The following is a 24473-nucleotide window of genomic DNA, read 5'->3' as shown; positions in this document are numbered from 1 at the left end:
GAAAACGGGGCATGAGGATGAAGGGGGACTCAGGAGGAAGTGGGGGTGGGGAGCAGGCAGGAGGTGTCCATTCACACTGGGCACGTGCGGGCAGATTCAACAGACATAAGGGATGGCCTGTCCCTCGCTGCTGGCCAGCTCCCAATCCGCTTCTACTGCTTCTCTGGGAAGGCACATAGGAGCCGAGCCTACAACCAGACCTCCTGCTCTGTGCTCTGCGCTCACTTTGGTCTCAGTCGCTTCCCAGCTGGCCCCCAGAGGTGGGTGTACACTGAGACTCTGCTCAGCAAACATGAGCACTGCCCCACATGCTACACCCACCTTCCTCCTGTGTGGGGAGCAGAGGAGAGGCAGAGTGGGCGGGGGGCAGAGGACACGCACCCTGAGGTCCTGTGGGCCGAGAAGGGCGGCTGCAGACGAGGAGCTGCTCCCTGGCCCTACCTCCGAGGGTGGCTGCGGGGTGAAAAAAGGAAGAAGGAAAAGCCCAATTGCTGTGGCCAGCAGGTGGCTGGGCCCTTCAGGAAACTGGCCAGGGCTTTGGCAGTGGAGCAAGGCTGGGAGAGCCTGGGGCACGTGCTGCCTTTCAGGCCTGCACCACATCCCCGAGTGGCCCCCTGGAGTGGAGCAATATCCAGACTCTCCTAGCTTCTCCAGAACTCCAGGCACAGCTGACCCCTGGCTGCTGGAGATGGTTCCTTCCCCACTTTCTGCAGCTTTCCCTGGATGCAACCTGAGAGGACCCCTTTCCTCGGGTGCCAAAACATTTGGTAGCATTGACTCCAGGCATGGACAGGAGTGGAGAGGGGTTCTGACTAGCCCCACCGCCCACGTCACGAAACTGGACCCTGGAGAACCTGAGGGGCAGGGGCAGCTCGGGAGGGGGCATGGCCTGGACACACCCCGTTTCAGCGCTGCTCTGCCGGGTCTGAGTAGCAGGGCCTTGCCTCCCTGCAGGAGAGCCTGGCTGGGCCTGGCTGGGACCACCTAGAACATGCCTTTCCATTTCACCCGAGTCCTCTGAATATTGGGCCCTTCTGGCTCCTGAGGGAGGGGCAGGGGCTTCTACTGTGCTCTGGCTCTGAATGAAGAGTCCTGTACAGGATGGCCACTCCCTCTGACCCCAGGCTCCAGGGAGCAGAAGGGGAGGAGAGAAAGCACAGCTGACCTCACCTTCCAACTTCCTTCCAGAGTCACCTTTCTTTAGAAGAAAGGTGTTGGCAGCGCCCCCTCCTCCCCTCCCCCCTCCCCTCCTTGTGCTGGCCTGCCCTCATTCAGCGGGAAACAGCCGTCCAAGATGAGATTCCCTTCCTCCCTGGAGCTCCAATGTAGCCCCCAGGGGCTGAGGACTGGACACACCTGGGGTCTTGACATCCAGCATTGGTGGCTTGACCCTTCAACAGGGCTAGAGAGCTGGAGAGAGGCTTGCTCTAAGCAGGAAGCATTTTCTCCTTCAAAGGGCAGAAGGTCAAACTGGTGGCCTCAGATATCAATGGAGGGCAAACCTTTCTCTGGGACTTGTTATTTCTCAAACGCGCCTCAGAGTAGAGGGGCCAACTGGAAATCGCCTTGATTGAGATACAGGGAGTTTTAGTTTGGGCTTTTTATTGGGGGCGAGGGGGTGTTGTAAATACTATTTGTTTTAACCAGACCCACACAAATAAAATTTAGCTAGAACTGAATGTTTTAAAATTTACAAGGGCAGGATGGGGATGGGGGATGGAAAGAGAGAGGAAGAAAGTGAGAGAGAGAAAGAGAGAGGAGGGAGGGAGAGAGAGGGGGGAAAGAGAGAGAAAGAGAGAGAGAGGAGAGAGAGATTTTGCTTAAGAGAATCCAATTGAATTACTGGGTCACTGGGGCTCTTCATAGATTTCTATGAAGACAGAGGATTCAGAAACACACACACACACGCACACACACACACACACACACACACACACACATCCCAAAGATGGAGAATGGGCACTGGTGGAGGGATGGATACTCAATCGTTGTAAGACTGAAACGTAATCAAGAAAGTTTGTAAGTCTGTAACTGTATCTCATGGTGATTCATTAAAAAATACATATATATGAAAAAACACCAAAGAGACAATGTCTGAAAAAAGACAAAAAGCTAGGGGAAGTTGAAGAAGTAACCACTGATTTTTATCAAGGGACAGTAGTCTTCCTTAGGCCTAAATTATTTTCCCTATACAGACATAAAAGAAAATGAAACCAAGTGGAAAGTTGTTTTGTTCAAATACATATATATTTGAATGTATATATGCCGGGGATCAAACCCAGGCTGGCTGTGTGCAAGGCAAATGCCCTACCAGCTGTAACTATTGCTCTGGTCCCCCAAAATTTTATGTTTAAATCAAAGTTTTGGAAAACACAGAGGCTCTATTTCTGCTCAAGGAAACCAGGTGTTTTATAATTTTTTTTTTTTCTGAGTCACACCCAGAGATGCTCAAGGATTACGTCTGGCTCTGCACTCAGGAATTACTCCTGGCACTGATCAGAGGACCATATGGGATGCTGAGGATTGAACTCGGGTCAACCACGTGCAAGGCAAATGCCCTACCCAATGTACTATGGCTCTGGCCCCTACAATTTTTTTTAAAAAGGTCAACAATCATGCTTGATCACACAAAGACACAGACAGACAGACAGACAGACACACACACACACACACACACACACACACGTACATGATTGCGGACCAGTTTCAAGTCCATCAAAACCAACAGCATTATTCCAGTGTTCCTGCAATCACAACAATCCAGGAGTAGCCAGAGAGCTCCCTCTTCTAAGAGAGAAAGGTAGCAGGGGTCTTGGCACTCAGCAACCCACAGGTAAAATCCTCTCCTGGCGGGGCAGGGGGGAGGGGGGAGGGGCGCAAATCTTCAGAATGTGGGGCATTGGCCACAAGGAAGCAGAGGAGAAGCAGTGGTTAGCAAAAAAGACATCAGACAATTGGGGTAGGGTGGGGGTTATGTCCACTGTCAGGAGGGCAGAAATACCTCCGTCTACTCAATCATCCATCCCATCACGACTGCTCCATGGGAACTCCATGGAAACAGTTCATGCAAAACTTTTAAAAAAAAGGATTTGGTGCACCTTCATTCTTCTGTCTGCCCAGGGCTGGAGAGACCCTCTGCAATGACGAGGGGGGTGCCCAAGCCACCTACCAGGAACAGAAACCATTCCAAAGGCCAACTGTTCATTTTTTAGTTTTTATCTTTTTTTTTTTTGGTCTTTTTGGGTAACACCTTGTGATGTTCAGGGATTACTCCTGCTCTGCACTCAGGAATCACTCTGGGAAGTGCTCAGGGGACCACATGGGATGCCAGAGATCAAACCCGGGTAAGTCTTGTGCAAGGCAAATGCCCTCTCCACTGTACTATGACTCCCGTTCCTCAAGTTCACTTTTGCACACTAGCCTGTAAACTCTCTGAGGGAGGGCTTCTTATCTAAATAATCTTTGCTTTTAGGCTTCTGGTCACTAATAGTGGCTCAGGAAGAATAAAATTGATAGAACTGTTTTTTATAGGTTTTTGCACTAAGCGTGATCATGTCAAACAGATGACCTTGGCATCAGATGCATTTGGCCACAATACCCTGGTAACTTATTGTCATCTAAAACCATACCCATGGTTATCATTTAAAATACAAATACTAAGAATATTCCTTTTAAATTTCTAGGTATTTAGGTACTCAACTTCAACAGTAATGAGAAAAAAAAAACCAAAATTTAAGGATAAGGATCACATCAAATTTTAAAACATATTCACTTCTCAGTGAAAAAAAAAATCTGACAAAATGTAAAGATATCCAATTAAATAGGAGAATATACTTTCATATAATGCCATAATATCAGTAACCTGATAAGGAGCCACAATTCAAGATATATAGAGAAATTATAAAAACCAACAACAATAATAATTAAAAACTGGCTAAACGATCTGAATATATCTATTCAGATATGCTATTTTATCAGTCTCCAATGAAAACAAATGGTCAGTCGGCACATGAAAAACTGCTGAACATTTTCTCAGTATTAGAAAAATGAAAATTAAATTAAAATAATACTGAGACATCATGACACACCTAAGAAGATAGTCCTCTCAGGATGGGAAATGCGTGATGAGAGTAGACTATAGACCGAACAAGATTGCCACTCAATGTCTCTTTTGCAAACCACAGCACTCAAAAGGAGAAAGATAACAAAAGGGAATGCCCTGCCACAGAGTTAGGTGGGATGGGGGGATGAGGGGAGGGAGGGATACTGGGACTGGTGGTGGTGGAGAATGGGCACTGGTGGAGGGATGGGTATTCGATCATTGTATAACTGAAACCCAAGCACAAAAATTTATAAATCTACAACTGTACCTCATGGTGTTTCACTAATAAAAATTTAAGAAAAAAAAAGTTTACTTAGATTCTAGTGGTAGAAAAAGGTGAGATAATAAATTTTTGTTGTTTTAAAAAAAAGAAAATAGCCACTATATAAAATACAAACAAATCAGAGAGACTGCCAAAAAAACCTAAAATCATAAAATATAGAGGATAATATTTATTTCAGCATTTCTGACCACCAGAAAGACTGTTGGTGGGGCTGTAGTAGAAAGGAACCCTCAATCATTATTGCATTGTTGATAGGTACAGCCTCGAATGAAATCAGTGTGGATATTTAAAATATATATATATATATATGGTTAGGGCCCAGCAGGTTGGGCACTTTGCACAAAACAAAAACAAAATAGGGGCAAGAGAGGTAGTACAAAAACTTGACTTGCATGTGCTCAATCTGGCACCAGATATACGCCCCCCCCCAGGTCTGCCAGGACCCTGAGCACCATTGTGTGGTCCCAAAAGAAAAACAAAACTAAAAACAGGATATGATTTGGGGGCAGAGAGATAGCACAGCAGGTAGGGTAGTTGCTATGCATGTGGCTGATGGAGGTTTGATCCCTGGTACCCCACGGCCTCTCAGCACCATCAAGAGTGACCCCTGAGCCAGGAGTAAGCCCTTCTGGGTATGACCCCAAAACAAAAATAAAACAAACTAAACAAAAAAATCCAACAAAAAAACAAAAACAAAAACAAGGTTCCAGAGAGATAGTACCTGGCTTAAGACACTTGTCTTACATGCAAGTATCTTACAAGCAATGCCTGGTTTGATCTCAGGCACTATTTATGGTCCCCTAAGCACTGCTGGGAGTGATCCCTGAGCAGAAAGCCAGAAGTAAGCCCTGAGCACCACTGGGTGTGGGCCCAAGTTCTAAAACAACAACAATAAAACCCATAGAACAAGGCTAAAGAGAGCTCTACCAGTTGAAGTGTATTCTTTGCATGTGGGAAGCCCACGCTCAATCCCCAGGACCACATAGCTGCCCAAGCACAAGCCCAGAGTCAGGAGGAGTCCTGTGAGCAGCATCAGGTGTGCCCCCAAAGCAAAGCAATACAATAACAGAGTCATGTACGAGTCTAAAATATGATCTGCAGAACCAGGCATCTTCTTGGAATGCACAGCACCTTCCCTTCACTGCATCTCATTTGAGCTGCTCTCTCTTTCTCTTTCTCTCTCTGTGCAGACTGTTTCCATGGCTACCACAGACATTCCAAGGCTTCAACAGGAAGTCCCCCCACCCCTACAGCTCCCTCACCCCAAGAAATCAAGCAGATTGTTTACTAAAAGTTGTAGACTTCTGGTTTTAATCTTTTTTTTTTTTATCAAAACAAAACAAAAACACGCTTTAAGAAGCATTTGAAAACAGGGGCTCTCTCCTCTGACATCACTTTCTCTGAATGAAAGCCGTCACTCCACAGAACAAGCCAACACTTTCCTCACTTGTCACGACCAGCTTCAACTCCTGCTGCTTCAGAAGACACACACCTTGCCAGACTTGTCACATTCCAATTTTTTTTCAACGAAAAGAAGGGAAATGTGTACCTGACTCGGGAGTGTGGCAGAACCAGTAAAAATAAACATGTGTGAAGGCACCAGCAACCCCCAGGGCACGTCCTACTTAGGCTCCGACCCAGTTTGCTGAGTTCAACACAGACGGTCTGAGGACATGTGGCTCAGTCTGGACAGAGGCCTGTAGGTCACTCCCACTGACCTTGAGCTGGACCTTGACCTCGCCCGCCTGTTGGGCTGTCCTCAAAGCTACACCTGTAGCGACGTGGACTGAAATTCCAGTCCAAATTCCATTCCTGGCCCTGTCAGAGGCCCTCAGAGGAGAGCAGCACTCACCTCTTGGGGTGGGGAGGGGAGAGTAGTTTTTCCCTGAGAGGCGGCAGGAATGGAAGGTTCCCTCTGGACCATCTCATCTCAGCTGAGCTACAGGGGCAAGAGCATCTGAGTGTAAGCAAAGCTCAGAGATTCAGAGAGATGGCGAAAACCCTTCCAAAATGGGCACCAGAAGGACCACTTAAACCAAAACAGGGTTTACGGATGAGCACTTTGAAGAGGAAAAGAAAACCAGTTTCTCTAAAGCATCCTTATCGACTGCACTCATTTGTGGAGTATAAAACAACATAACATGAGGCTGACACCTAAGGATAGTAGATTCACGGGACAGGAAGATTGCTCCATAGCTGGAAGCCTGCCTCATGAGCAAAGGGGAGAAGGCAGCTGGAATAGAGAAGGGATCGCTAAGAAAATGATGGCTGGAGGAACCGGTTGGGATGGGAGATGTGTGCTGAAAGTAGATAATGGGCCAAACACGATAACCTCTCAGTATCTGAATTGCAAACCATAATGCCCAAAAGTAGAGAGAGAGTATGGGGAATATTGTCTGCCATGGAGGCAGGGGGAGGGTGGGAAGGGGGGCGGTATACTGGAGATATTGGTAGTGGGGAATGTGTAATGGTGGAGGGATGGGTGCTTGATCATTGTGTGACTGTAACCCAAATATGAAAGCTTGTAACTATTTCATGGTGATTCAATAAAATTTATTAAAAAATAAATAAATAATCCTTCTCCCACCATTCCACTCTGTGTGAGGTAATTAATTGGGGGGAGAGAAAGGAACTGACAAAGCATGAACACAGAACAGCTCAAACCCAGTCAGGAAATGGGTCCTCGCTCCTTCCCATACCCCTGAGACACAGAAAGAGCTTCTGAAGAGGAAAACTGGGCTCTGGAGGCAAGCCAACCTGCATTTCCTTCCTAGTTTACCAGGAATTCCTTACTTAGCTTTGGAAAAGCAACACATCTCTCTGAGGCTTACTTTCCTCATCTGTAAAAGAGATGCAAAACTAAAAACAACAACAAAAAAATCATGGCGAAAAAATTTTTTTTCTTGGGCCACACCCAGTGGTGCCTTGGGTTTCCTTCTAGCTCTGAGCTCAGGGATCACCCCTGTCAGGGCCTGGAGGACCATCTGTGATGCCGAGCTAGGAGAAAGGATTGAACCTGAGTCAGCCGACTACAAGACAGGCATATTGACCAGCTGGAGTCTCTCTCGAGCCCCAGCCTATGGAGAAATTCTTATTTCCAGTCTGAACAGATGAGCAAATAAATGTACTGAGCCCTGTGCCTGGCTTCTGTCTTAAACGCTTGCTAACAATCCGAAGCAATGTAAGAAAATTCTCTCACAGTCCACAGCTCCAGATTTGGCCATCAAAACCGGAGGTCTCTCCTCCAAAGGGAGGTGCTGGTCCCCAACACTCATGTGCCTGTACCCCTTCATTCCTGATTCCACCTCCACATCCAAACACAAGTCTCCCCCTACCTTGTCGCCACCACGACTGCAGCTCCCAGCCCCCTGGCTCTCCACACTCCATGCCTTGTGGGGTGGCACCAGCTTTACCATCTGGGGTCAGCTCTCCTCCCTTACCTCAGGGTTCAAACGCCCAAATGGCCCCCATGCCCCCTTGACTGGGCAGCACCAACTCCTCCTTTTTTTCTTCCACTGCAGGTCCGGCCCCTGTGTGCAATGCCCTGCTCTCGTCATCAGCTGCCAGGGCTGGAGATATTCTCTCTTCCTCAGATCACTACCCAGCACCCAGACTCAGGGTAGCTGGCACAGTAGTGCCCTCTGACGTCAGGTGCTCTGCAGGGGGCAGATCTGATGCTAAAATATGCTCAGCTGAGAGCCACAGAGGCAAGGGGGGTCAGTCTCTCTGCAGGCCTGAGAACTTCCGGGACATGTGTGCAACCTGTCCGAGAAACAATGTGGTGTGAGGGCAGGGAGGCCATGGGGACAGGGCCTTGTCCGCGGAAGCAGAAGTTGCAGGTGCACTCAGAGACCCCCTGCTGCAGGACCAAGACGCCACCATGTTCGGAGGAACCCAAGGGCCAGCCGAGTTGCTAAACCAAGGTTTATATTAAAGCCGAATTTCAAGGGAATGATCTCGTTCTGGGTGGATTCATATTTTATCCCTGAATCCAAGCCAAACTCCTATGACAGTCAGGCTTAAAGAAATGAGGTGAGCGCTTCAAGTGCCACTCCAGGCCCCGGGTAGATGGGGACCCTGGAGAGAGGAGCAGGGGAGATGGCATTCGGATTGCAAATAAGGCTTTTCCAACGCCCGGAAACCGCCTCAGAGGAGGGGGCGGCAGCTGAGCCTCAGCTGGGAACGCTGATTTCTCTCGGCTTCTCGGTGTGGGCCTACGTGAAACACTGCAAGAGTGGCTGTCCAGCTTCTGTGACATGAAAGTTTCTCCTTGGAGGAGTGCTGTTGGCTGACAAACACCACACTTCAGGGAGGTGCCGAGGAGCCAGGACAAAACCCAGGGCGTCTGGGCTCTGCACTCACAAGCCTCCCACCATGAGATGGGCAAGCCGGGGTCACAGTAATGCAACCCCCTTGGCAAAAGGAGGCGGTGCAGGTCACAGCAACAGCAGAGAACCCAGCATGTCCTATTGCCCTGCAGCTGGGCTATCTACCCATGTCCACGGGAATGACCAGTGCCCAGGTAGTCCCTGGCATACTCTGCAGACTACGGAGCTGCTCAGCACACAGGGCTGGTGTGTGTGTGTGGGGGGGGGGGTATCTTGTCAGTTGACTACTCAGCTCCACTGAGTCTCTGCCCTCTACTGAGGTCTCCAGCCATGGTCCAGAGGGCAGGGCTCAGGCCCAGTCATGGGAGTCCCTTGTTTCCACCACCCCCTGAACCTGCCTGGTTCTGACTTGGCCTTTCTCTCCCTCATTAGCCCTTCCCGTTGCTCTCGGACCCTTCAATGTGACCCCCCAACCCCTGACTTTAATGGGAAAGCTGGGTGACCCCCAGTTTTACTCTCGCAGTCCCACGGGGACCCAGCTGAGCAGGAGGAGCTGTCAGTTCCCTTGCTTTCCTGTTACTCATCACCTCCAGATCAACGTACGATTGTGCCAGGGGGCCTGGGACCTGCCTCCTCTCACTGCTTCCTAGGAAGATGGGCTGGCTCCTGGCTTTATCCATCCCAGCATCTACTATCATCCCTGGGGCTCGAGTTGCCCTCGGGGTTGACCCTGCCAGCCCCTGATAGTCCAATTCTTTAACAACTAACCCCCAGTAAACACTGCTATACCTTTGTGGTGTGGCCACAACTCCATTGCCCCACCTGGAGCCCTTATCAACCCTAAGAACGACTCAAGCTGTCGTCTCAGTCCCTCCAGCTCACCCATCCAGCCACTCCCATCCACTAGAGGAGAGGGTGGGGAGAGTAGGTAAGCTGGAGGTGACACAGGGACATGGGTGAGGAGTCCTGGGCACTTTGGGGAGGTGAGGTGAGGTACCTGCATACACCAAGACCATAAATAGAAATACATTAACCATGAGGCATTTTTAAAAATTAAGAATAAATATATATATATTTTTAGGAGGACCACCAAAAGTTCAATGTTCTTCCCCTTAACAATGTCCTAGTAACAGACTCATATCTATGCAGAAAGACCCAAGTGAGGGAAATCTGGAGAGGGAGGAAACCTATAAAATCAACTTTGAAAAGGCAGGGGCTGTGCTTCCCCATTCTGGAGGCCACCCCATCTTGCTTAGGATATGCGATTCATTTCTTCCACATTATGTGGTATCCTGTGTTCCCTCCATTTTGGACAAGCCAACATTATGCTCTCTTCAAAGCATAATCTCTAAATAAAAGTGTTTCACTTCAAAGATAACTTCCTACTTCCCCTAGAATGATTTTTCAGCCCCTCAACTGTCCAATCCACTGAACCTGCCATGTCTTCCCGCTGGCCTCTCCCTTGCGTCTAATCTATTATAGACAACACGAGCCATCGGTGATCCATTCTGGGATGTTCTTTCCCTCACTCCAAAACTCTTACATCTTCTCAAATTCTTAAAAAAACAATGCTCTGGATGAACTCCAACCCTCACCTTGTCAGTGCCAGGATGAAAGCAGCCACGGATGGTTGCAGAAAGGCAGACAATGGGAAAAACAGACATCAACATGGATTCCTCATGACAAATCCCAAGTAAGGCCTCAACCCAACCTACCATCAACCCCACTTCACTGGTTCACTGGGCCTCTGCCTCCCAGCTTTGGCCTTCCCCATCCTCTGCAGACATACAACCCTGCCATTTCCCCTTTCCTCTGCTAAAGCTGCCTCCTCCTTCTTAGAAACCAAGGCCACATTCCCAGCTTATCCCACAACCAAATTTATATCCACCATCCACAACCTCTTCTCTTCCTTTCTTCTCATTATAAAGAAGAAATTTTTTTTTCTTACTATCATCTGAAATCTTAAGGGGGTTTCCACCCCATGATCACGTACTCTTCTGTTTACTGAGGCCTTCTAGAACTTCTTTCAGTAAAGTTTTGTATAGATGCAGTCTTGGACACCTTTTCATTCGCAGGAGCTTGGTTTTTTAGGTGATTTCTTTTGTATCTTCCACACGCCTACTTAAGAGTTTCAGCATGTGAAAAACAGTCCTTTTCTGCTGTGTCTAACCTCTGTGTGAACTCCAGGCCAGTGTCAGTCGATCAAATCTTATCATGGGTGACAGTAACCTTTGATTTCGGTAGTCATTAACAGTTGCATCTTGTTAGCTTCTAAACATTTCTAAATTTCTGTAGAGAGTCTAGTGGTTTGTTCTCGAACACAATTAAGTTTCCTGGATCAAACTGAACCTGTTAGCCCTATCTTTAATGATGCACTGGGTCACAATCTGGAGCAGTCTAAGACTAATGATTCTTTGCTGCTGAAGAGAATCCATCACAGCACATTGCCTGATGTCTTGTGAATCTGAGCTTGTCCAGAATGGCTAGTGACTGTAGACAATACTCCTGGGCCTCTCTGAGCACCAAACACTACCCTTCCCATTCCATTCCAGCATTCTTTCCCCATACACCCATGCTTGCAGTAAATACACTCAGTAGTGGCACACCCTCTGCTGACCTCTAGTTTCTCTTTGAAGTCTTAGTTCCTCTCCAGCGCTGCCCCCTTCACTCACCTTGCCTTCTGCAGATCCTCAGCTTCATCTTCTCAACAGAGGGAGAACACAAGAGTCTGCCTGGGTTCCCTTTCCTATGTCAGGGACCAGGAACGCTCTCACCCAGTCAGGTGACCTGTTTCTCAGAGGCCATGGTCCCTCACAGTCTGATGTTGAAAGTCTTGAAAATTATTGTTTCATGCACATGGTCCATTGTGAGCTTTGCTGTTATTTCAGGTAGAAGGGTCAATCTGGCATGCTAGTCCATCTTGACTAGAAATATTGTTTTAAATTCTATTGTAATGCTATTTAAAATAAATTTTATCCAGGTATAAGTCTTGAACAAAAGGCAATTTCAATTTATATCCTGGCTGATGTAGAAACCAATTTAAACAAGACCCCAATCAAAATACAGGCCATATATAACACCCTGCCCAAAGCTCTCCTGCTCCCTTTTCCATCAACCATCTCCTCTCCTACTGACAGATCTAAGGATTTCTCCATCAAAAATTTGCCTCTTCTAGAACCTGATGTAAATATATAACTATATACTTGATGCAAATATATAACCTATGGGTTTTGTTGTATCTGCCTCTCTCACTAAGCAAATTGCTTCTAAGTTTCACTGGTAGTATTGTACTGATATTTCATCTTTCATTGAATAATATTCCAATGACTGAACATACCACACATCTGCTTATTTGCTAAAAGACATCTGGATTTTTTTCCCCAAATACTGTAAATATTAGAAACTTATTAAACTTAGTAACTTATTAAAGTTACCAAGCTTATTTAAAAAAAAACTTTTAGTCTTTTTTTAATTGACTTTTTTCTATTTCATTATATTTAATTTACTTTCTATTCTATTTTTAGAGCTTTTACTTAATTAAAATATTGTTGATTTATCATTGGCTTATAATTATATTACTGACTTCCGCAATTCATTATTTTTCTTAAATTCCATTGAACCAATTAGCTCTTTTTCTAGATTAGGTAGAAATATAGATGAGATATATTTATGTATAAAGAGATATATATGTTACACATATATATCTCTTTATGCTTGTTCTTTTATAATAGCCACTCTAATGGGTGATGTTATGTATCATCCATGATGTTATATGAAACATTTCATGAAATATTTATACGCCTAATACATATACAGTAAAATTAATATTTTCATTAACAAAAATAAATCTAATTTTTATCATATTTCCTTTGAATTATGAGTTTCAGGAGGTGTTATTTAAATTTCAAATATTTAGTATACTTCCTAGAGAGCTTGTGTCCACAATATTTTATTGGTTTTGGAGACACACTCATTACTCAGGGCTTACTCCTGGCTCTGTGCTCAGGACTCATCCCTGCCAGTGCTTGGGGAACCATACGCAGTGACGGGATAAAATGGGTCAGTAGCATGCAAGGCAGGTGCCTTAATCTTTGTATTATCTCTATAACCCCTATTTAAAATATTTTGCTATTAGTAAAAGACATGATTTGCAAGGCTTCAGTCTTTTGGAATCAATACCTTGTAGCCCAGTGGTCTATCTTGTAAATGCACCATGCACTCTTGAGTAGAACATATATTTTGCTGACAGGTATTTGGTGTAGTGTCCTGTAAGTATCAGTTAGTTGGTAGTGTTTATATTACCTATACTGCTTTTCATTTCATTGCTCTATCTATTACTGACAAGATTACAGATTTTACATTCGGGACTTACTGTTTTCTCCATTTAATTCTGATAGCTTTTGTTTCATGTCTCTTGAAGTTTATTAGCTACAAACACGTTCAGAATCATTGTTTCTGATGAGCTGACCCTTTTATGATTATGAGATGTCTACCTCAGGAAAAAATTTTTGTACTGAGATACATTGTATTTATAGTCACACTTATTTTTATGTTGTCTTTATATTTATAGTAACTTTTCAATTTTGATTCTGTCTCTATATATCTTATATTTCTATTCAATCCTGCAATATCTTTTAATTAAAATTCCATTTCATATAATGAAGTAGTTGGTAGGGTTGAGTTTATGGCTACAATTGTGTTATTGGTTTTCTGCTCAGCCCTAGTGTTCTTTGTTCCTTTTCTGCCTTACACTGAACAGCACATAGAATTTCACTTTATCTCTTGCTTTGGCTTTTAAGCTACCACTTTTACTTGTAACCATTGCTCTAGAGATTACACGTGCATCCCTAATTTATTGCTTTCTGCCATGAGTTCACACGATCCCACTTCTCATAGAATTGATAAATCAACAGCAGTGAAGTTCTATTTATTTCCTTTCTATCTATGTGCTATTACATAGTATGTGTTACAGTCCCCATAATATTTTAAAGTTTAGTTTAAATTGATATTTTAAAAAAATTTCTAAGGGGTCTGGCTATGGTAGAAGAGCACAGTTAGGTATGAACCCTAATAACAATAAACCACTACAAAGTGAAAAATTCTATTTATACTTTCACTTTTTTATCATTTTGTGATGTTTCTTAATTTTTAAAAAATGTACATTCAAGTTTCTTACTGACATTTTCCTTAACCTAAAGAAAGAATTTCCTTTAATACTTACTTCCTGTATTGCAGGTCTGCTGTGATCAATTTCCTTGGTTCATTTTAAAATGTTTTCATTTGATTTTTCTTTGAAGAGCACAGTTCCTGAATATGGATTTATTTTTTTCCCTTAAAGATATTATTCAATTGGCCTGTGGCACACACTATTTCTGAAAATAGGTCAAGGGGCTTTCATAGTTTTCCATAGGATATAATGTGCCTTTTCCTCTCTGGTTTCTCTGAAAACATTTTTATTCTCAGCAGTTTGAGTTTAATGTGTCCAGTGTGCTTCTCCTTATACTCTACTATTTGGGATTTGTGAATTTATCATTTTCATAAAAGTTGTGACATTTTCTGTCATTATATTTTTTTAATATTTTTCTTCCCCAATCTGTATACATTAGATCACTTATTTTTGTTCTAAAGACCACTATCTTTACTAATTTTTTTCATTGCCTAATCTATTTATTTCAGATAATATTTTGTCTTTCTTTACGAGGATTTACCATCTGTCTCTTCATTATGTCCACCCTTTTCCTTCAGTTCACTGAACAGATTTATAACAGCACTCTCAAAATCTTTGCTAGCTGTAACGCTTCTGCCCTCTCTCCATTTATTTCTACAGACAAGTCCTTCCTTTGCTATAGATTATGTTCCTCTGCTTCTTTTCATGTTCTGTGATTTTTGGGTAATACGGGGAAACATTTGAGGAATGGGTGGATTTGAACATTTTCCTTGAACAGCATAGAAGTTTATTTGCTAGAGCCGGTCTAGAATGGCTCTAATTCGAGACTAAAGTAGTTCTACCCTCAGTTCTGATTCTTTAGAGGTCTTAGTTGAATGACCTCAGGGTTGATCTTCTCCAGTTGGTCAGAACCACCACAGTGAGATTTTGGGAAGTTCAATATTTCTGCCTTCTAGTAGCAGTTTTTCTAGGCCTTAATAAGTCCCATGTGGCACAGGGGAGCTTAGAATTGGGTCAAAGACTTATAAAAAATTTTGGACTTCCGGAGACCCTCTCTGCACACCTGTCTATGGTACTCTCTTCTGAAAATGTCAGGTGTCCTGAGGCCCCTCAGTAAGTTCTCTGCCTTTCTCTGCCAGCTTCTGCCTCCCTGAGCTGCAATTCTAAGCATCTCTGGCAGAGAGCTGGCTGGGTTTGTTCCCCTTATCTTATTATCCTAGATACTTTGGCTAGTTTTACAGTTGCTTAAAGGTATCGTCTGGTATCATTTGCTGTCTTTTGACAGAAGCAGATGACAACAATTTGAGATGGTTCCCCCCCTATTAAATCTTCTATGGATTCAGTATACTAACAAAGCCAACAGGACTTCTTGTTTGTTTACTTGTTTGGGGGCCACACCTGGTGGTACTCATGGCTTACTCCTGGCTCTGTGTTCAGGGATCACTTCTGGCAGACTTAGAAGACCAGATGGGATGCTGGGGATCAAACCCAGGTGAGCCACAATCAAGGCAAGCACCCTACCTGCTGTCCTCTCACTCTGGCCCCAGCATGGTTTTTTATAGAGAGATCTTTTCTAACATAATAATAAAACTTTCAAACATTCATAAAGGCCCTCCCGTTGATCGTCGATTTGCTCGAGCGGGCCCAGTAACGTCTCCATCGGAGACTTTGTTGTTACTGTGTCTGGCATATCGAATACTCTCGGTAGCTTGCCAGGCTCTCCGAGAGGGGCGGAGGAATCGAACTCGGGTCGGCCATGTTGGCTGCTTGTAAGGCAAACGCCCTACCCGCTGTGCTATCGCTCCAGCCCTAAAGAGTAGAAATAAGTCATGAATACCCACAAACCTGTCTAGTTTCCACCAGTTACATTTTTATGCTCTCTCTAGCTATGCCACTATCCAGATATAATACGAACATGAATCACATGACTTTTGTTTAAAATGTGTCCTTCAGTTACAGACCCAAACTGTGTCAAGACTAGAAGGCTGACTGTGGTCTGTACTCTTCCGATAGACCGGGCTCCCTTTTCCAGCACCTTCAATGCTTGCCACCCTAGTCCTGTTTAGCACCTCCGCTGTTCTCTGCTCCCTCCCACTGTAGGCCCCCTTGCATGGGGCTTTCCTTTGACTGGAAAACTCTTGCCCTGCCTCTTCTGCCTCATGCTTAAATACAACAGCCATTCATTTTTCTTTTTCTCTAGGCGACTTCTCCTCATTCCTCTGATTGCAGATATGCCCATCAAACATGCTCCCAACACCAGTCTGTCTTCCAGAGAATTTATGAAAATTTATCATTATACATTTTTAAAAATCATGATTTGGGGGTTACACCCAGTGGCACTAGGTGTACTCCTGGTGGTATTCAGAAGACCATGAGCTGCCAGGAATCAAACCCAGGGCTCCAGCACGCAAAGCTGGGCTCCAGTCTTTTGACCCCACTGTTGTCTTCATCATTAGCTGTAAGCTTCATGAAGATAAGAACTCTGCTTTGTCCAATGTACCCCCAGCACAGTATTGGTAAACTGTCACTGTCACTGTCCTCCCATTGTTCATCGATTTGCTTGAGCAGGCCCAGTAACATTGTGAGACTTGTTACTGTGTTTGGCATATCGAATACGTTACGGGTAACTTGCCAGGCTTTGCTGTGCTGGTGAGATACTCTCAGTAGCTTGCCGGTGTCTCCCACTCTACCTTTAATACTGTGTAGGCACTCAAAAACACTTCTGATCTGTATAAGTCAGTCTTTCTTGTTTAAGAGAACAAAAGTATCTATCTAGCAATATCTTCTCCCAGCAGTTAACTACCTCCAAGTCAAACACAATAATCTAGTTCAGATTGAGACACATTCACAGAAAGTCCTCAAAAGACACAAAAGTCACATTTTACTAAGTTCTCAATTCTCTGCAACTTAGCACACCTGAAATTTCATCAGACCATGGAATCATACCCTCAATTCTCAGAGAAATAACAGGTTTAAATTACATGATTTTGCTTTTAATCAAAGAAAAAAATGTTAAGTACTATCCTTAAAGGTTTAAATGTGGACATAGTCCAACAACTCACTCCATGCCTCTCCTGGGTTCTGTCACTCCCACACAGGCAGTACAACAGCTCCTGGTCACTGTGCCTCTCACAGGAAGGAGGTGATCTATGCCTCCTTGGGTGTATTTATCTGCTAAAATTTTATATTCAACTCCAGGAAAAGACGGAGTGCTGAACTTTACTAAAGAAGGGTTCCCTGCCCTAGGAACCTACTCGGCTTTGTAGACCAAGCTGCCTGCTCTATCAATATTTGGTCTCTGTAAGCAATTCACCAGCCTGAAAAAAGAATATTACCCGGAAGAAAAAGCAAAAGACTAGTGTCAAGTAGACAGTAGCATCCATCCTAGAGGCAATCTACATCTTTTTCACAAGAAGTCACCTTATTAAACCCATAAACATCCCTTTCATTGCAAAAGTGATTACAATTATTAATGCCACCAATTGAATTTGGAACACAGAAAAAATATGGCTTTAATTTCGACCCGCGGTGTTATGATTAGGTAGATCTATGACTGAAAACACACTGTGAATTCTCTTCTCCTGGGATTTAGGATCAACAGATTCAACCGTCTGCTCTGCCATGCTGATGCTCTCGTGCACTGCCTCCCTTTCCAGAGCTGCACATCCACCAGCGGGGGTGAGCGAGAGGGGAGGCTGCTCGTGTGGAGACTAGGGGGCACAAGTGACCAGAGGTGCCCCTGAGTCCTCAGAGAGCCTTGGTGTCTGTTAGAAAAAAAGGAAGAGATGAGAGCTACAGATGACTAGCGAGAGAGCTCGGCTGAATCCTCTACTAGCTCCTGGCCGCTGTCCATTGGTGTTTCCAGGGAAACAGCCCTCGGCTTGATGGAAACAAGGATCAGTGAAAACTTTCAATTACCTCATTTCCCCCTGATCCTGATGGCCATTTCTATGGAAACAGTGATTGGGAGCCCAGTGGCAGAGGGGTTACCACTCACTGTGAGTGACAGGTGTGGCTATCTCCCTGTGCACCCTAGGAACCATGCTACCTACAGTAACTGGATCCAGCTACCCATTACCCACAACAATCTCTTAACTCTGCAACAAAAGTGTTTGGTGTTTCAAGGTACATGCAAATGCTTAGCTTGGTTCTTTACTAGAAAAGGGAAATCTGACCTTCCATTTGAGACAGAAGGGCTTAAATGCTTGCTCGGACAACCAAGTGAATTACCCATGGATCATGAGCCTCTTGCTCAGTACTCCACCTCGACTTCAGCTTTTAATCTACTTGAAATAGAACTCCAAAGTACAAGAAAAGATAGATCCAACTGTGCAAATAAACTGTTCACACATTAGCCTTGTCAAACCAAAGACCAGGGGCTGGAGCAGAAGTACAGAGGATAAGGTACTTGCCTTCCAGGTGGCCAATCCTGATGCCAGGCACCACATATGGTCCCTTGAGCACCTCCAGGAGTGATCCCTAGCAAAGAGCCAGGAATAAGTACAGAGAACGTGTATATGGTCAAAATCAACCAACCACATAAACAAATAAAAACCAAAGACAAGTTGAGTCAAAGGTGAGGAAGTCTTTGGCTACAAGTGATCCTTGAGGTGTATTTGAGTTCTGGCAGCCTTATCATTAAGTATGCAAGAAAATTCTGATTTTTTTCTAAATTCCTAAATCATAAGAACAACCTTCAAACTCCTCATTCTACTGTCCTCTTCTTAGATTAGATTTCTATTTGCCTTCAATGTCTCTGTTGATCAAGATATGAAATTAACTCAGTAAATTCCCATTATGTAACACAGTGACAACACATTGCACCAACAGGCTGACCACCCTACAGCCACAACAAGACCACTCATGGTTTCAGAAGCTATTTCGTTGCTCTTCTAAGATGCAGACAGGAAGAAGTGTATGCCAAAGAAGAAATTCTGTGCTCACTTTTTATCAGCAACTGCTGATAAATTGAGTTAGACCGAATCCCAGTTATAAATAATTCATAATAAAGCTAATCCTTGAGGGTATATCTCTATTTAAAAAATAGTCACAAGAAACATAACCAACATTTTACCTGTTATGTTTCTGTCTTCTGAGCTAACATTTAAAGGAATAATATCAGAGGTCAAATCTGATTTAGTGTGGGTCATAAAGATGTGAACTTAAATAGCTCTGGGTACAAATTAGTGACAATTCTATTCTGTAAAACTCTGAAACAAACTAGAGTATACCCTGTGGTGAACCATGACTGTCTCCAATCTTTCTTTCTAGACCCAGGAGAGACAGGGAGAAGTCTTGCCCATGTCTTTGTGTAGGATTTGATGTACTGGGAATGGGGCAGAAGAAGGGCCCTACAGTAAGATCTAAACAACCAACTTGTTTGAAAATGACCCTCGCTTTTCTAGGATGCTTTGCTTTACCCGTGCTCCCTTAAAATGTCTAAATTTGAGATATACAAGCTTCCGATAATAAAAAATTGGATTATGCTTTTAAAAGATACTTGTGAACTGGTTGATCTGAAACTTATTGGGACTCAAATACAAATTCATTTAGAGCTGAATAATTTTGAATGTGGAGATGAGCTTCACATTAACTTTTTTGTTTTTGTTTGGGGTCATAACCTGGCTGTGTTCAGGGCTTAACCTTGATCTGTGCTCAGGGATGACTCCTGGCAGTACTCAGGGGGCCAAACATGGAAGTGAGTATAATTCTAAGGCCGGCACGTGCAAGGCAAGCACTTTACCCTCTGTACGATCTCTCAGGACCTATACATTCAATTTTATGTCAACAACAAAAAAACTGATTTGCTAAGAATACTTTATCTTCTAACAGCATACAGGCTGGTTTAAGAAAGTTGTAAGTTGGCTTTGCTCCTAGCAAACTTCTAAAATAGGGTCCTGTGGATCTGTAAGAATGCCTATGAAAAAAAAAAAGGCAGAGCAATTCCTACTTGCTCAAGGGCTTACATCTTAAACTTTCATTCTGTGTTGGGAGATACGGGAATGAAAGGAGAAGCAATAAAATTAATCATGTGAGACAGCCAGAGTGTTCTCTTCTGAGCACGACTCCACTTCATTTCTGGGTTAGTCACCAGATCAGAGAAGTAACCAGTGAGGATCAGGAAGCCAATGGATCACGGAACTAATATTTTTGTGGAAATGGGGACACACCTGGTGGTGCTCAGCTTCTGATTCTATGCTCCGGGATCACTTATGTGGGTGCCAGAGGGGTGGGGAGGGACCATATATGATACTGGGGATCAAATCCTAGTTGGCCACATGAAAGGTAAACACTCTGTCCTCTGTACTATTTCTCGGCCCTGGAAAATATTTTTTTACTTGAATTCACCAACAAGGTCTGCAAATTATTTCTATTTACAATGCTTTTATGGACCTAGGACTGATTATCTATTTTAAAATAAAAATAAACATTTATCTCTAATTTTTATCTTACTAAATTAGATGCTTATCTTTGTAAAACTATTAAAACAGCATTTTAAATACTTTTCGTAAGTTGTTGACAAAACCAAAGTTTTGACTTCATAGGCAAATTATAAATTATCTTAATTTCTCAAAGTCCAGCAGGTGTCTATGCAGTGGCATCCTCTAGTAATCACGGGTTTGTGTCATACTCATGTATATATATACACATATATGACATATTCACATACATGCGCGTATATGTGTACAAAGAAGCATTTAAAATTATGTAACTCTGAATCATCACTAGCTCAGACTTCTACTAACCAATTCTCATTAATGACAGCTTCATTGGAAATTGCAGCACTCTCTACACTCTCAGCTCCTCCCACAAACACTGCTCCAAGGTAATGAAAGTCTCCATCTACGTCATGCTTGGCTCTGTCAGGTAGATGGTTCAGAAACTTCATACTCACCTTGAGAAATAAGATCTGTTGTAAAAACTAAATGGTTTCCCCAAGCACCAGTCTTACGATGCTTGACAAATGTCCCAGCACCAAATCAAGAAGACAGATTAAAACCAGTTCAAGAGTACAGTAGGACTGCAAGGCCACATGAACTGGAAGGAACCGAGCAGCAGAAACAAATATTTCTGAGACAGAACATGCAGAGGCACCCCACATCATGTCACATTTCATTGGAAGATGGCAGCCTGGTTGGTCTCAAGTGTCTAGAATGTGATTCTTCCTATTCAGTGGTTTTGGGATCACATTTATGTTAGTCTGATGGTCCTCATGGGGGTTAGTCCTTATGTCATGGTCACCCACTGGTTTTGGAATCCCTCTAGTAGTCACAATCTTAAGATCAAAGTAAATTTGGGCCAGAGTGATAGTATAATGGGTAGGGTGCTCGCCTTGCATGTGGCTGATCTGGGTTCAATCCCTGCCCATGATCTTCCCCCTGAAAAAAAAATTAAATAAGTAAAATTTTTTAAATTGCTTTAGAGGAGAGAGAGTGCTCAATGAGCTGAGTGCATGTTCTACATATAGGAGGCCGGGCTTGATCTCTGGTATTACATGGTCTCTGGAGCGCTGCTGGGAGCTATTGCCACACATCACACCTGGAGGAAGCCCTGAGCACCACTAGGTATGGCTGCTCCCCTGGCCCCTCCCCTACGAGTTAATTTTCTTTAGAAAGTAAATGAACACAAATAAATAACATATTTTGATTGTTTCACTTCTCGAACCAAGAGTAAGAGAGTCAGGCAGAGAAGGGACTAGTAGGGAGGGGGAGGATCATGGCAACTCTATGTGGGGTTCTCACGGTCGACACCTGGGTCATCTGTCAAGACTCTGCCCTCACATACTCAGCTTTAATAAACCTGTGGTCTACACTCTTCCTCTAGCTTTGCCCTCTTGTCCCTGTCTCCCAATTAACACTTGAGTGTGGAGATTCTGTGCCTTAGACTGGGCACTCCTGGCTACTGGCCCTGGGCCGGGCACTCAGCAGGAACTAAGGACATGGTCTGGCTGGGCAAGTGTATGGGCACGGTCGATAGATTCTGCTCAGCAGAAGAGGTTCTGACCACACCGAGCACCCTCAGCAGTCTTGCTGGGTGACTTCCCTGGGAAGCAGTCAGATTCTGTGTACCCCAGAATCGAGGCACTGCATGAGAGGATGAGGGAAAATCCCTGGGAAGTCTTAGATTTCACTTTCAAAATTCCCAAGTCATTTGTCATCTCCTTCATCAGAGATATAGTTTTGTTTTGATATAAAAATATTTTCAAATGACATACTTTCCCCAGATTATATTTCAGTCAACTAGTTGTTCCATGAGGATTTGTGCCTTTATTTTAATCTTCCAGCTCCGTGCCACCCCCCACCCTCCCAACGCCACCCCCTAAATTGGGTTGCGCAATTTAACGCCTGTCTTTATAACCAGGAGCCTTTCCTCCCATCTTTTTCCTTTTCTTTTTTAAGCTGCTTCATCCTGCCAGGGATGGTTTCTGCGAGGAGAAGCTCACAGATAAGGCATGTCACTGGCACAGTTAAAATTAGTGGTTTCCATGGCCTCAGTCAGTTTAGCTGGGTGAGGAGACATGGGGGCGCCAAACAATTCACAACAGAGTCGTTGTTAACCTTGTACGGGCTGTTCCTGCGGCAAAGTCAAACACAGCACTCCTTCTCCAGGAATAAATGACACCCTTGCCCTCCAACACTAACCTGAGACTCGTGACGAGGAAGGCACTTCTAAAATCTCAATGAAGGGCCCTGGATGTGGCTCTCCTAGCATGTTCAAGTACGTGGGTTCCATTTCCCAACAACACCAAAATGAAACACAAAATGTTCAGTGAAAGAAACCTGAGGCTTGAGAAGTCATTTATCTGTAGAAGGAAACTTTGGTTGGGGTGAGGAATCGCATCCCAACCTAGTACCAGTGCTCACAGTTCACAGTTTTCACTGTGAGTGAGGGCTCTAGGGGCCTTTCTACATGGGGGACGTCAAGTGATTGTTGGCATAAGACCTACTGCATTTTGTCAGGGAGAATTCCAAACATGTTTGGAAGAGAAAAGGCAGGGCATGGTTGAGGGAAGATGCAGAAAGGAAGAGGAGGGTAAGTAGCTCTTTAGAAAGCTCTGGGAGAGGCAGGGTTTAGAAAAACCTGCTAATGGCTGCCTCTTCACAGGATCCCTGCATGTGAAGGCTTCACTTACTAAGGCACCAGCCTGGAGGGAGAAATACAGAGTGTGGAAGGAGAGAGCAAAACAGAGAGCAGTGAAGAGGGGAAAGGAAGACAGAGTGAGCGAGGAGAGAGGAAGATCAAGTGAGGAGAGAAAGGCAATAAAGAGGGGAGAGGAAGATGGAGTGAAGAGAGAGGAAGACAAAGTGAGTGAGGAGTTGCAGAACTCACTGGAAGTCAAGCCTGTTAGCAGCATTTCCTGAGATGGTCTGGGCGAGGTGAGTGACAAAGGCACCTCACAGCTTCAGGCACAACTCAGCCCTCAGGTGACAGCTGTGGGAGCCACTGCTTATGACCCTGAGAGTTACATGGCCTTTTCCAGGGCATGCCCCTCCCCCGCCTTTCTGGGGTATCTGCAGAATGGTGAGAAGACCTAAGGGGGCATCTCCAATCACAGGTGAGGGCAGAAACTCTGGCCTCCCCTTATGAATCCATCAGCACCCAGTCCAGAGGGAGAAACAAAACCAAATTTCAGGAAGGTGACTGGGTGACAGGGACGTCGATCAAGTCAGAGGACACAGAGGCACAGAAATGCAACATCAGTCTTCATTAAAGACTCTATAAGCTAAGATTAAAAATGGAGTAGAAGGAAAATCCCCAGTGACAGCAGCAGAAAACCAAGCTCATAAATGATCTCCGTCTCCCCGAGAGTGAAGATTTTAAAGCAGTTCAATATTGATGTGCTAATCTAGGTTTATTTCTTCTTCACAATAAAATCAGAAACACCGCTGGAAAGATTTGTGATACTCTGTGGGTGACGTGAAAGGCTAGGCTTTGAACTCATGGGGATAAAATCGCAGAAGACCAGGACTCTTTCCCTGGGGGAGACCAAGGCTGGGAAGCCTCTGATTCACTCGTGATCCACATCTACACACTGGCATACAAATGCAACTGGCTGTGTGTGTGTGAGTGTGTGTGTGTGTGTGTGTGTGTGTGTGTGTGTGTGGTGGAGGGGGGTCACTTTCCTGAAATTCACAGTGTTTGGCAAGCATCAGAAACACAGATTCTCACAGACAGACACAGGCAGAGAGAACCACAGTTCAATCCAAAAGCAACACACCAAGGGCCCACGAAAGTCCACACACATGCAGAGAGGCTGCAGGGGCAGCTGAGCCGCCTCACACATGGCGGCAGCAAAATGTGCAATAAGGATCCAACTGCTTACCCACTAAGGACACCAAGAACCAGGTTAAGGACGAAAAATGAGCCAAGGATGATCAGACTAACAAAATACACCCATGGCCATTCCCATCCTATCGCATCATTTACCTGTAAAATGTAAGGAGATCGGTTATCAGTTATCCATTTACTAAAGAGCGGAGCCCCGGGGGCAGCTGCTGGACCACACAGGACTTCGACTGAAGCGCTGTTCCCTGCCAAGGGTCTTCTATTCTGCGATTCTACTCTGTGCTTCAAGAAAGGGCAAGTTCGGTT

General features: G+C 44.5%; 1 protein-coding gene across 17 annotated transcripts in view; it reads right to left on the bottom strand.

The window, feature by feature from the left end:
• CACNA1D (calcium voltage-gated channel subunit alpha1 D) overlaps positions 1-24473 on the bottom strand; it is a 339546-nt gene that overhangs the window by 113102 nt on the left and 201971 nt on the right. For 13 of the 17 annotated variants that reach the window (XM_056129079.1, XM_056129078.1, XM_056129077.1 and 10 more), the window contains exon 8: positions 24205-24308. The exons of the other annotated variants lie outside the window; for them this stretch is intronic. In XM_056129079.1, coding sequence (XP_055985054.1) covers positions 24205-24308 — 104 coding nt within the window. The remainder of the gene's footprint in view (positions 1-24204; positions 24309-24473) is intronic. 17 annotated transcript variants of the gene reach the window in all.

The sequence above is a fragment of the Sorex fumeus genome, unplaced genomic scaffold (genome assembly GCF_029834395.1).
Source record: "Sorex fumeus unplaced genomic scaffold, SorFum_2.1 ptg000072l, whole genome shotgun sequence".
Classification (NCBI taxonomy): domain Eukaryota; kingdom Metazoa; phylum Chordata; class Mammalia; order Eulipotyphla; family Soricidae; genus Sorex; species Sorex fumeus.
The sequence above is the reverse complement of the archived record's forward strand: the minus strand, read 5'-3'. Positions and strand labels throughout refer to the sequence as shown.